Below are 13,528 nucleotides of genomic sequence, written 5' to 3'. Positions count from 1 at the left end.
ATTACCATCATAAAAATTTGAATGTTTTGAATCCACTCCAAAAAACAATTCGTCATGTTTAACCTTAATATGGCTCTTATTTTATTTCAGGGTCATGCACAACTTTTAACATGGTTGCACCAAAAAGCTCATCACACAAATCATCATTGCCGTTATTCTCTTCAGTGATGGTATCTATTTGTAAAGTACCAATGATACCATTAACGTTCACTGATGTTTTATTGAATTGTCTCTAATTCCCTGGTGATATTATCATCCAATGTCCTTTTTATTTTTTCTAAGATTTCTTTGTTTATTACCATATTATTATTCCACTGGTAACAGTCCTGGCACTTGGACAAGATATGGTTTATGACATTGGTAGAGGAGTATTCTTTTCTTCTTTTTACCCTCCATTGAATGCCATTACCAGAAACATGGCAATAGGATATATTAACAGGTAATGTGATACCATTACCATAAGTTAGAAAATCCCCTCGTCATAAATTATTAGTTTCAGACTTGCTTTCTCTTTGGGTGCTATTACCTCTGGATTCGCATATAGACCGTCATAAGAGTTGAATTTTTACGACACTCCAAAGGAACCAATTCTAAGCCTATAATAATACTAAGTCCCCAAAAAATCGAAACGTTCAGAATAAAAAGAAATTAAGATTCGCCTGAAGGGATAAGCTAGTAAACCATCCGAAGGCAGTGTTCATGTGCTTTTTAGTTTTGGTATTGCTCTTTACCGTCCCCTAAAGGTCCAGGCTCAAAAATATTCTGCGGGTTGAATTAAAAAGTTCAAGGGTGGCTTGTAGGGAAGGGTGTTTTCAAAATAAAGATGATATGTGATGTAAAAACACATACAATTCAATGGCATAGCAAGTGCATGAAACCTAGCTTACCATGTACTCCTAATAACATCATAATTACGTTGACTTGTTGGTTCAGATGGGTAATACATTGTTCTCTTACCGTAGGGAATTTCTGGTCTCACGTTCTATTCCTACACCAGACACATCTTCTATATGTATAAAAATAAGTTGTATGTTTGTGTGTTTGTCTGCATATGACGTCATTATAAGTATATAAGGCTTTGTATATCACCTCATTATAAGTATATAAGGGGGGAAATTTCAGTATAAATCCTACAATGGCAGAAGAAACAGCCGAGGAAGCTGCTCAAAGAGTTAATGCCAAAAGGCTTGCGGCTAATAGAGAAAGTAAGAAAAGAAAGCGTGCCGAGGAATCACAAGAACAACATGAAAACAGGCGTTTTTTTAGGGGGTATATATAAACGACGACGGGGACACAGGGAATATTCGATTAGCAATCACCATCAACAAAGCTCAAGGGCAATCATTAGAAAAATGCGGTATGCATCGGAATACGGATTTTTTTTCCCATGGACCATTATATGTTCCATGTTCAATAGTCGGTGAACCTGACAATCTAATTATATGCACAGACAATGGGACAGCGAAGAATGTTGTATATTCGCAAGTTTTACGCAGTTAAAAACATATATATGTCTATCTTTATTCACAGGTGGAACACAGGGACACAACTACAATGGAGCGTAACTAATATGGCTCGTAACGACTTACGCGCGTGGGGGGGGGGCTTGTTGGGCGAAGCGCACCCACCAACTAGGTGTTTCAGATTCCCTTTGTAGTTGTGTCCCTTTGTCCCGGTCGTCATTTATATTCCCTGTGTCCCGGTCGTCATTTGTGTCCCGGCGTCCCAGTCTGTAATTTCTCTTTGGGTGCCCCGGTCGTCATTTATATTCCCTGTGTCCCGGTGTCCCGGTCTGTAATTTCTCTTTGACTGTCCCGGTCGTCATTTATATTCCCTGTGTCCCGGTCGTCATGTGTGTCCCGGTTGTCCATGGGAAAAACAATCCGTATTCAGATCTATACCTCATTATTCTAATGATTGCCCTTGATCTTTGTTGATGGTGATTGCTAATCGAACATTCCCTGTGTCCCGGTCGTCATTTATATATTCCCCCTGTGCCCCCGGCGTCCCCGTTGTAGTTGTGTCCCTGTGTCCCGGTCGTCATTTATATTCCCTGTGTCCCGGTCGTTATTTGTGTCCCGGTGTCCCAGTCTGTAATTTCTCTTTGAGTGTCCCGGTCGTCATTTATATTCCCTGTGTCCCGATCGTCATTTGTGTCCCGGTGTCCTGGTCTGTAATTTCGTCAGTCGACAAACATGACGTGAGTCGACAAACAACTTCATGACGGCATAATGTTCAATCCTTATAATGACGTCAGTCGACACACAAACATGACGTCAGTCAAGACACAAACAAACAATTTTTTTTATATATATATAGATGTCCCGTTGGTCATTTGTGTCCCGGTCTGTAATTTCGTCAGTCGACAAACATGACGTGAGTCGACAAACAACTTCATGACGGCATAATGCTCAATCCTTATAATGACGTCAGTCGACACACAAACATGACGTCAATCAACACACAAACAAACAACTTATTTTTATATATATTACGTATATGAGGGGGTTCACCCCCTCGTCAGTACCTCGCTCTTTAAACTAAAGCTTAACTTTTGTCCCAATTTCTTAAGAATGACCCCTAAATCACAAAAGCTATAGAATAAACAGTTGAAATTACTAAAAATACTTTAGCGTAAGGAGTGGGGTATTAGGAGGAGGTGAGCCCATCATATGCGTAAAAATTTTTCTTCGTTTTAAGTTTTAATGCTGCTCCTTACTTTGACTTGAAAAATCTTTTTCATATTTATTTTTTCATTGTTTTTTTTAATAATGCCAGAATTTCCTGCACTCCCTTCATGGAAATTTTCTTCCCCCATGACTAACTCCTCCAAGGAAACTTCCGTCAATATATCCCCCTCTTCTCAACCCCCCAACCAAGAAGTCCCCCTGAAAACGTCTGTACACTTCCAAATAACCATTACTTACTATATGCAAGCACCGGTCATAAGTTTGTAACTTGTAGCCCCTCCCACGGGGACTGTGGGGGAGTAAGTCGTCCTCAAAGACATAGTTATAAGTTTTTTTCGACTACGCTGGATAAAATGGCTATATCAAAATTTTGATCCGGTGACTTTGGGAAAAAATACCGTTTGGAGGGGGCCTAGGTGCCCTCCAATTTTTTCGATTACTTAAAAGGGGAACTAGAACTTGTCATTTCCATTAGAATAAGCCCTCTTGCAAGATTGTAGGACCACTGGGTCGATACGATCACCCCTGGAAAAAAAACAAAGAAAAAACACGCAACCGTGATCTGCCTTCTGGCAAAAAATAAAAAATTCTGAAGCTTCTACAATTGGGTTCTCTTATACGCTGAATCTGATAATGTGATTTTTGATAAGATTCTATGACTTTTAAGGGGTGTTTTCCCCCTATTTCTTAGAATGAGGCAAATTTTCTCAGGCTCGTAACTGTTGATGGGTAAGATTAAAGTTGATGAAACTTATATATTTAAAATTAGCATTAAAATGCGATTCTTTTGATGTAGCTATTGGTATCAAAATTCCGTTTTTTAGAATTTTTGACGGCCTCTATAAAACGCTTGTTTGAAGACTTCGAGGGGGGGGGGACACAAATACAGATGGTGTTTGTCGCATTTAAGCCACATTAAATCATGCAAAAAGTAGCAATTTATTTTTAAGGCGTTATGTATCTACCGCTTAGTGACCATTTTAACTTTTTCTAAGTATACTAATTACGCGCAACTCTAGAGTGCACAACCGAGCACGGCGGCTTTATAAAAGCTCAGTGAATTTTTAATGGCAATACTCAGTGTGGATTTTGCCTTTGGATAAGCGATACCAACGTGGGCATGTTCATGATTATTATGATGAATAAAAATAAAATTCAACGTTTTATATATTTGTTGGAATTTTTCTTGGTAAGGAGAATATTCTTTCAAGAATTTCAAAGGAGTGGAAAGGTTTTTCTAAAGGTCTAATGTGATTTCTGTATTTGATTATTTTAATACTTTTGTAAACTTGATGGCTAGATCAATTTTTCCACTTCACGATCTAATATACCATTTGGGTCTTAAGATACTTCGAAGTGTCCTTTGTTGTTCTTGTTTTTTTGTTGTTTTTTTTTTTTTTTTTTTACCGAACATGGAGTGACTCTTTTTTTCTCAGTTATAGAAAAACAATGAAAAAGAATGTTTGGTTCTTACGTATTATCCCGACCACACTCAAGAAGTGACGTTAGGTTAATCATAATGAAGTATTCCAAAATATGATGAAAATATTATAGCCTACTCTAGTTACAAAATTATAAAAAGTACAACAGATAGTTTTGGAAACCAGCCAGCCCAGAACGTGTTATATTAAATACCTAACCAACTCTATATATTAGATATTTTCCTAAAATATACCTGCTTAGTAGTGTATCTCACTCAGGCTGATCATCTCCGAGTGTATACAGAGATACAGGTTTTAAACACATCAAGAAAAACAGTGTGGTCGGGATATTATGTAAGTGCCGATTGTTTTAATGTAACATATTTTGAATTGCCAAAATGAATCATATTTTTCAGTTTTTTTCATTATCTCAAACAACCCGTTTTCTATATTTTTGTCTCTTTTAGAATTTGTATTTTCCCTTGTGAAGCGTTGCCCCTCCCCTCAGCCATACGAGATTGGCAACAAGTTTAGTTTTGAGCCACGTCGGTTGCTTAGACTGTGTTAGATAAACTGTTAACAATCCATTGGGTTTATGAAAAATATATTGATAAAAGGTGTACGTCGTATTTCTCTTCAAATCTAGCAAATATTTATACATGTTGCCTCAAATTCCGGCTCGTAAGTCGGGGGGAGGACGGTCCTTCTGATTCTTTTGATCTCCTGTATTGTTCTTATAGTTACCCTATTTTTTTGCTTTTTTTTAACCTTCCCTCCGAAGAGAGCCCTCTAAAATATATTTATCGGATTCATGGGCACAACAAAAAAGTTACGATGGTCACGAGTAATTGTCGCGGTATTCTTGACGCGGCTAAATGAAAAATTTCCATCAATAGTACTTTCAAATAGATTTTTATTGTAGCCAACATTTCAGAGAAGAAGATGACTAGTTAGACAAAGAATTCTAATTTTTCTGCGAATGTTATTGTTATGTTCTTGTTTTGGTAGAAAGCTAAGGAAAAAATAAACTTTATCTTTATGTATTTTCGAATGTTTAAAATTAATATTGAAAATAGTTATGTCATTATCTCGTCCTTGGAGAGGAGCTTTGCTAAAAGTGGTTGTGAAGATTGTAGTAGTAAATCTGTTCTCGGAAATTATCAGAGCCGTCCTGGCCGAGTGGATTGGTGCGCTGGATTCAGGATCCTTTGTCTGAGAGGGTGAGGGTCCGAATCCTATTGTACCCAATTATTTATTTTGGGACGGGGGTCAGTGGCATGACTCTGTAAGCTCAGCCAGAGTCGACCCAGCTCTAAATGGATACCTGGGGAAGGTAAACAGGAAGGGTGTGCGAAATCACAGGATGGTTGGCCCCCAACCCCCATTGCACTTCGAAGAAACGGATATCAGCACCGCCGGTAGGGACTGTAAAGTCTAATGCCGTATTCTTTACCTTATATATATATATATATATATATATATATATATATATATATATATATATATATATATATATATATATATATATATATATATATATATAATGTGTGTGTGTGTGAGTCTGTGTATTTTTTCTTGTTTAAATCCTAAAAAAAATATACAGTGGACTAAGCGCATGCAGAACGGTAGGAGCATATAATTTGTAGTGTTTAGACTTTCGCTAGCTGGTATAGATATCTTTTTAACCGGATGTAATTTTCTTCCCGGGAGGGGGTTTTTCTGAGTGAATCCATCCCCTGGACTGTGAAGGTTCTATAAATAAAATCACGTTTTGACTATGTAGGAATCAAAAAGATCATTTTCATAGTTTACTCCCTGCGAAATGGCTTGACCCCTTCCGCGTAATCAAAATCTGAGCCTGACCCTGTATATCAAATATTTCGTGGTAACGAGCTGTAGTAAGGAGCGACCCGGCTCAATAGTAACCGTGACTCTAAAAAACGGAATTTTGATACCAATAGATACATCAAAAGTATCGGATTTTTATGGTGATTTTAAATGTATAAGTTTCATCAAGTTTAACCTTACCCACTAAAAGTTACAAGCCTGAGAAAATTTGCCCTATTTTCGAAAAAGGAGGAAACACCCCATAAATCATAGAATCTTCATGAAAATCACACCATCAGATCCAGTGTATCCGAAAACCCTACTGTAGAGGTTTCAAGCTCCTATCTGCGTAAATTTGGAACTTTGAATTTTGTGCCAGAAGAAAGATCACGGAGGCGTGTTTATTTGTTTTTTTTTGTGTATTTTTTTTTGTTGTTTTTTTTTCTCCCGGGTGTCGTCGTATTGACCCAGTAGTCCTAGAATTCAGTGAGAGGGCTCATTCAAATAAAAATTTATAGTTCTAGTTCCCTTTTTAGGTGACCAAAAAAAATTGGATGGTAACTAGGCCCGCTCCCATGCTCATTTTTTCCCGAAGTCACCAGATCAAAATTTTGAGATAGCCATTTTGTTCAGCATAGCTGAAAAATCTAATAACTATGTCTTTGAGGACGACTTGATCCCCTACAGTCCCGGAGGGAAGGGCTGCAAGTTATGAACTTTGCCCATTGTTTACATATAGTATTGTTTATTGGGAAGTATTCCGACATATTCAGGGGAAATTTTTTCTGGTGGTGATGGGAGGGGGGTCGGGGATAAAAGTTTACGTGGGAGGATCTCTCCATGGAGGAATTTATCGTGGGGGAAGATAATTTAAATGTAGGGGGCGCAGGATTTTCCAGCACATTTAAAAAAAATGAGAAATTAAATATAAAAAAAAAAAAATTTCAACTGAAAGTAAGAAGCAACATTAATACTTAAAACGAACAGAAATTATTATATATATGAGGGCGTTCATCCCCTCCTCAATACCTTGCTCTTTACGCTGAAGTATTTTTAGTAATCTCAAAACAGCTATTTATTCTAATTAAACGATCTTAGTGATTCAGGAATCATTCTTCAAGAATTGGAACAAAATTGGAACTTTAGTGTAAAGGGCGAAATATTGACTTGGGGGCGAACCTCCTCATAGACGTAATAAAAATATACGAGTATTGAAGTTCGTTACGTCAGTTAATTTGTAAGTTACGTATATTTATTACTAATAAAAACGCTCGTAAATAAAATCAAAAGTTCTAGTGGCCTTTTTAAGTAACCAAAAAAATTGCAGGGCAACTAGCCCCCTGCCCCTTTTTCTCAAAATCGTCCAATCAGAACTTTGAGAAGGCCATTTAGCCAAAAAAGTAAAATTAATATGCATTTTTTTTTATTATTCATGTACGGTCAGCCAAAATCAAAACCTGCATTAATTCAAGTACGTTCAGAAATTAAATTAAAACAAAACAAGTTTTTTTTTACTGAAAGCAAGGAGCGACATTAAAACTTAAAACGAACAGAAATTATTCCATATATGAAAGGGGCTGTCCCATCCTCAACGCCCTCCTCTTTACGCTAAAGTTTGACTCTTTCTCACAACTCTACTTTTTAAAATAATAAAAAGATTTAGCGTAAAGAGCGTGGTTTTGAGGATGCGACAGCCCTCATTCATATACGGAACAATTTCTGTTTGTTTCAAGTTTTAATGTCGCTCCTTACTTTCAGTTAAAAAACTATTTTTTTATTTAATCTCAATGAAGCTTTGCTTTGCAAAAACTAAATTTTAACATCTGGAGTCCGAGCATTCTAGCAATAGTAAACGTACATATAATCTGATTGAAAGGTTAAAAATCAAGTTTTTGTGCATTCATATCCAAGAATACTGCAGTAATTAGCTATAGCGTCCCTCGCTAATTATCTTCTATTAAATTGAAGCGCATTGAGCTATTAAATTGCAATATCATCGGTAGAAGCGCACTTATGTCGAGAATAAAAACGACGCTAAGCTTTTAAAATACATTCAATTTTGCTGGTGAGCTATTAATCTCGGATAAGATGAAAACATTCCAAAACGAAATCAATTTACTGCATTGTTTTTCACCTACAAAAGTTAAATGTTAAGAAGATTAACTTATAAACAAAAATTAATGTTAAAAAAGCTAAGTCGCTAAAACCAGGAGTAAATAAAGGTGAAGAGGGGATGAAGATCGATCAAGTGGACAGCTTCACTTGCCTATGTAGTAATATCCGTAAAAATGGTAGATACGGTAATCATGGCTGAAGCGGCAGCTGCACCCTAGTAAAGGGTAAAACACGGCTCATAGTAACCGAAAGTTAAAAAATGTGCTTTAAAACAACTGTCTAGCGGAAAAAAATAGCTATTTGTTGCGGACTTAAGAATGATAACTATTATTTCAGTTATTTTGAATACAAATTTAAAGGAATTTCGAAAGAGCCTGAAGCTCCTCGAAAATGGTGCTGGATCGAAGGGAAAAGTGCTCCAGTGCCCCTGGGCGGGACACTGGAACATCATAGAAAGCTGTCTAAGGGCTCATTTAAAAGCTAATTCTTATATCTAATCGCTTTTTATAGATATAACCTGATAAGGATACATAAAGTCGCATATGGCACTCAATTTTGCACTTTCGGTGCCATTTCTGGGATAGAAAGGCTGATAAGAATGAAAATGGTAGTATAACGGTGTCCATGGTTGAAACTTCTAATCCTGAGGTTTAAGATCCCTTTTTTTCTATTTCCACCTCCCAGTCCCCTTAATGTTACTCAAAAATGGTCTTCTTACTGACAGAACTAGAAGGCCGGAACACCATAGAGAGCTGTTTAAGGGCTCATTTAAAAACTAATTCTATATCTACTTGCTTTTCTATAAATTTGACATTATAATTCCATCCTAAAGTGTCATTATCACCCAAAAAATGCATTTTGTCATTTCTGCAATCGAAATGCTGGAAACAATATAAAAGGTTTCTATCATAATCTGTATGGTTGATAAACTCTAAGTCTGAGGTTTACACTCCTTCCTCTTGTATATTTCATCTCCCTGTCCCCTTAATATTTTTGACAAATCGTCTAAAAACAGAACTGGTTGGCTACTGCAGCATCATAGAGCACTGTTCATGGTCTTTTTTAAAAGTTTAGTTTTATATTTACGTACTTTTTATAAATTCGTCTTGACAACAACTAAAAGTTCAAAATATGTTCGGAAAAACTGTCTAGTGAGAAAAACTTGCAGTTTGTAGCTAATTCAGGAATAGTGACTGTTATTTCGGTTAAACTTATCAGTAAAATGTTATTTTGAAAACGAATTTACTGGAATTAAAAAAAAAGAGCCTGAAAATCCTGCGAAAATGGTGTCACATCGAAACAAAAAGTACTTTACTTCAATGTTTTTAAACCCTACAAACGCAAGAAAATTAACTTTAAAAAAAAGCTTTTCCGGTGAAAATAAAGAGCGTAGTTGAATCTTACAAAAATTGCCGCTCCTTGGTTTTGCAACATATTTTTGAAAAAAAAAAATCTGTTTCAAACAAACTGATTATTGATATTTCCCCATATTTGCAGAATCCTGAAAAACAAGGGTTTTACTGAAAACTAAGCTTTCTTGAGCTTTTTAGAGAGTTAAAATCGTGTTGCAAAATTTGTCGATTTCATGACCGGCAAAAGACAATTGAGAGCTTTATGAATTACCGTTTTATTTTCTGCGGGTCAGTTAAGGATTTTCTTGTTTCTTTTTCTGGATTGTTGCGTCGGTTTAGTGTTTCAGTAAATCGCTAGTTTTCCGAAATCTACAAATATAGAGAAATATAGCAACCAAGTTCGTTCCAAACATTTTTTTTCAAAAATATGTTGCACCAACCACGAAGTAGTTATTTTGGGTTGTTTTAAGTTACAACTTCGCTCTTTACTTTCATCATAAAAACTTTGTTTTTAAAGATTAATCTTGAAAGAGAACCTCCATGGTCCGGGGTGTTTTTTTTTAAAGAAACTACCTAAGAATAGTGTTAGGTTCTTGTTTGAATGATTGTAATATCAAAGAATTAGTCTTAGGGAAAGTTGGATCCACTTTCTAGTGTTACAATAAAAGAAAGGTCAATATGGATAGGTATGGTTTTTACAGATTAATGCCTTGCCAAAAATCATGCTTTTGGTATTTCATCCAAGCCAAATGAAAAGAATTACATCCTCGAAGCAGTTGTGGCAATCCAGGAAAATGTTGGAGGGGGGCAAAATACATTTTCTTAAATCTAGGGAGTAATTTTGCTGAAGAGCGTGTACAGGTGCGTTTGTGTTGGTGGCTTCTTGACACCTTTTCAAGTCTTCTCCATTCTGCAGTCTTGTCCCCGTCTTTCCCAACATTTTCTTTTAGTTTTGATTTTCCTTCCCATCTTAAGAGAAGTTAGATGATGGAAAGTCTTTATTTCTTAAATGAAGCCATAAAAGGATGAATCTTTATATTTTTACATAAATAGAATTTTCTAAAGGAGATTGCAAATGTCAATATTTCATTGAATAACGCAAAATTTTGTAGCTTAAGGAAAAGTCCATCAAAAGATTTTTTTTCCTTTGATGGGGTTTATTGCACAAAAATGATTAGCCCCTACCCCCATGTGTGTAGCTGTGACCATCTACGCATACCGATGTATTATTTGAAATCTGACATTGCTGAATGAAAGAAAGCAACAAAATAAGCTAAAAGTTCTTGCACCTTTGACAACTCAAGAGGTTTGTAATGTATTGAATGAATACAAAAAAAGCAATTCGTATATGGAAAGGATTTGCTTTAAACGAGCAAGGATTATCAAACAGTTCGTGGTAACGAACTGTAGTAAGGAGCGACCCGGCTCAATAGAAACCAAAACTCTAAAAAATGGAATTTTGATACCAATACTACATCAAAAGAATCGCGTTTTAATGCTGATTTTAAATATATAAGTTTCATCAAGTTTAGTCTTACACATCAAAAGTTACGAGCCTGAGAAAATTTGCGTTATTTTAGAAAATAGGAGGAAACACCCCCTAAAAGTCACAAAATCTTAACGAAAACTACACCATCAGATTCAGCGTATCAGATAACCCTACTGTAGAAGTTTCAAGCTCCTATCTACAGAAATGTGGAATTTTGTATTTTTTGCCTGAAGGCAGATCACGGATGCGTGTTTATTTGTTTGTTTGTTGTTTTTTTTTTTTCCCCAGGGGTGATCGTATCGACCCAGTTGTCCTAGAATGTTGCGAGAGGGCTCATTCTAACTGAAATGAAAGTTCTAGATCCCTTTTTAAGTAACCAAAAAAATTGGAGGGCACCTAGGACCCCTCCCACGCTAATTATTTTCTAAAAGTCAACGGATCAAAATTTTGAGATAGCCATTTTATTCAGCATAGTCGAAAAACCTTGCAACTATGTCTTTGGAGACGACTTTCTCCTCCGCAGTCCCCGTGGGAGGGGCTACAAGTTACAAACTTTGACCAGTGCTTACATATAGTAATGGTTATTGGAAAGTGTACAGGCGTTTTCAGGAGGATTTTTGGTTGGGGGAGGGGTTGAGAAAAGGGGGATATACCGGGGGAACTTTCCATCGAGGAATTTGTCATGGGGGAAGAAAATTTCCATGAAGGGAGCGCAGGATTTACTAGCATTATTAAAAGAAAAAAAACAATGGAAAAATAAATATGAAAAAGTTTTTTTCAGCTGGAAGTAAGGAGCAGCATTAAAACTTAGAACGAACAGAAATTATTACCCATATGAGGGGCTCACCTCCTTTTAATACCTCGCTCTTTACGCTTAAGTATTTTTAGTAATGTCAACTATTTATTCTACGGCTTTTGTGATTCAGGGGTCATTCTCAATGAATTGGGACAAAATTTAAGATTTAGTGTAGAGAGAGAGGTACTGACGAGGGGGCGAACCCTCTCATATGTGTAATAAAAACATGAGAATAAAAAATTCTTTACGTAAGCTAATTTATAAGTTACGTATATCTTTTACTAATAAAAAGATTCGTAAAAAATTAAAAGTTCTAGTTGCCTTTTTAATTACCAAAAAATTGGAGGGCAACTAGGCTTCCTCCCCCGCTCTTTTTTCTCAAAATCATTCGATCAAAATTATGAGAAAGCCATTTAGCCAAAAAAAAATAAATATGCAAATTTCGTTTTAATTATTCCTCTGCATAGAGCCAAAATCAAAACATGCATTGATTCAAAAACGTCCAGAAATTAAATAAAAAAAAACAAGTTTTTCCAACTGAAAGTAAGGAGCGACATTAAAACTTAAAACGAACAGAAATTACTTCGTATATGAAAGGGGCTGCTTCCTCATCAACGCCCCGCTCTTTACGCTAAAGTTTTTACTGTTTTAAAAGAAGAGTTGAGAGAAAGAGTCAAACTTTAGCGTTAAGAGCGGGGCGTTGATGAGGAAGCAGCCCCTTTCATATACGAAGTAATTTCTGTTCGTTTTAAGTTTTAATGTCGCTCCTTACTTTCAGTTGAAAAAACTTGTTTTTTTTTATTTAATCACACATAGAGCAGGACTCTTGCCCCCTTTTACGTCGTATAAGTGCACCGGCATATTATCCAACTTCACTTAAAGCAGAAATGAGATGGAAAACATTTAAGATTTGTTCTTCAAATGCAATTCATATTTCTTTTTTGATTTAGCGTCTTAAGTAAAACGCAAATTGTATCTTAGTAAACTTAGCAGAGACACGATTTTGCAAAAGCCTTCTTTTATTCCTTTTGCTTTTTAATGTTGCAAAAGAGAGTAAAAATATTAGTATTATCATTAGTATTTTATGACTACAACTTCTGAAAAGTGTATTATGGGTAAATGTTCTTTACATTTTTATAAATTTTTCTGCAAAATTGAAATATTGACTCGTAGATCAAGAGATTTAGCCGCTGGGTATTGTAATTCTTGTGTAATTAGGGTATTATTAATTTCTCTGGGTATTGTAATTCCAATCTTCATCGACTGAGTAGTTTGCCCCGTTGCGGATTGGTTCAGAGATTCGTTTTTTCGTCGTAATGTGTTTTCCCAAATCAATTAAAATGCTAGTGGTCTTGTCGCTTATTAAACTAAAATATCAATCAAACAGTTCGTGGTAACGAACTGTAGTAAGGAGCGACCTGGCTCAATAGTAAACGAAACTCTAAAAAACGGAATTTTGATGCTAAAATATACATCAAAAGAATCAGATTTTCATGCTGATTTTAAATATATAAGTTTCATGAACTTTAGTCTTTGTCATCAAAAGTTACGAGCCTGGGAAAATTTGCTTTATTTTGGAAAATAGGTAGAAACACCCCGTAAAAGTCAAAGAATCTTAACAAAAATCACACCATCGCATTCAGTGTATCAGAGAACCCTATAGCAAAAATTTCAAGCTCCTATCTACAAAAATGTGGAATTCCATATTTTTCGCCAGAAGACAAATCACGGGTGCGTTTTTATTTGTTTGTTTTTTTTTCTTTTCCCCAGGGGTCATCGTATCGACCAAGTGATCCTAGAATGTCGCAAGAGGGCTCATTCTAACGGAAATGAAAAGT

General features: G+C 35.9%; 2 protein-coding genes across 3 annotated transcripts in view; one reads left to right on the top strand and one right to left on the bottom strand.

Moving 5' to 3' along the window:
- Positions 1–13,528, bottom strand: part of LOC136028222 (uncharacterized) — a 208,269-nt gene that overhangs the window by 94,392 nt on the left and 100,349 nt on the right. The gene's annotated exons all lie outside the window — the stretch shown is intronic.
- Positions 1–13,528, top strand: part of LOC136028221 (tumor necrosis factor receptor superfamily member 16-like) — a 118,265-nt gene that overhangs the window by 27,834 nt on the left and 76,903 nt on the right. Inside the window, exon 1 of one of the 2 annotated variants that reach the window (XM_065705941.1) lies at positions 3,751–3,879. The exons of the other annotated variant lie outside the window; for it this stretch is intronic. Within the exon in view, the coding sequence (XP_065562013.1) occupies positions 3,811–3,879 (69 nt within the window). The 5' untranslated portion in view covers positions 3,751–3,810. Of the gene's footprint in view, positions 1–3,750; positions 3,880–13,528 lie in introns of those variants that run through there. 2 annotated transcript variants of the gene reach the window in all.

The sequence above is a fragment of the Artemia franciscana genome, chromosome 6 (assembly GCF_032884065.1).
Source record: "Artemia franciscana chromosome 6, ASM3288406v1, whole genome shotgun sequence".
In the NCBI taxonomy this organism is placed as follows: domain Eukaryota; kingdom Metazoa; phylum Arthropoda; class Branchiopoda; order Anostraca; family Artemiidae; genus Artemia; species Artemia franciscana.
Note: the sequence above shows the minus strand (reverse complement) of the source record. Positions and strands in the feature narration are given on the sequence as shown.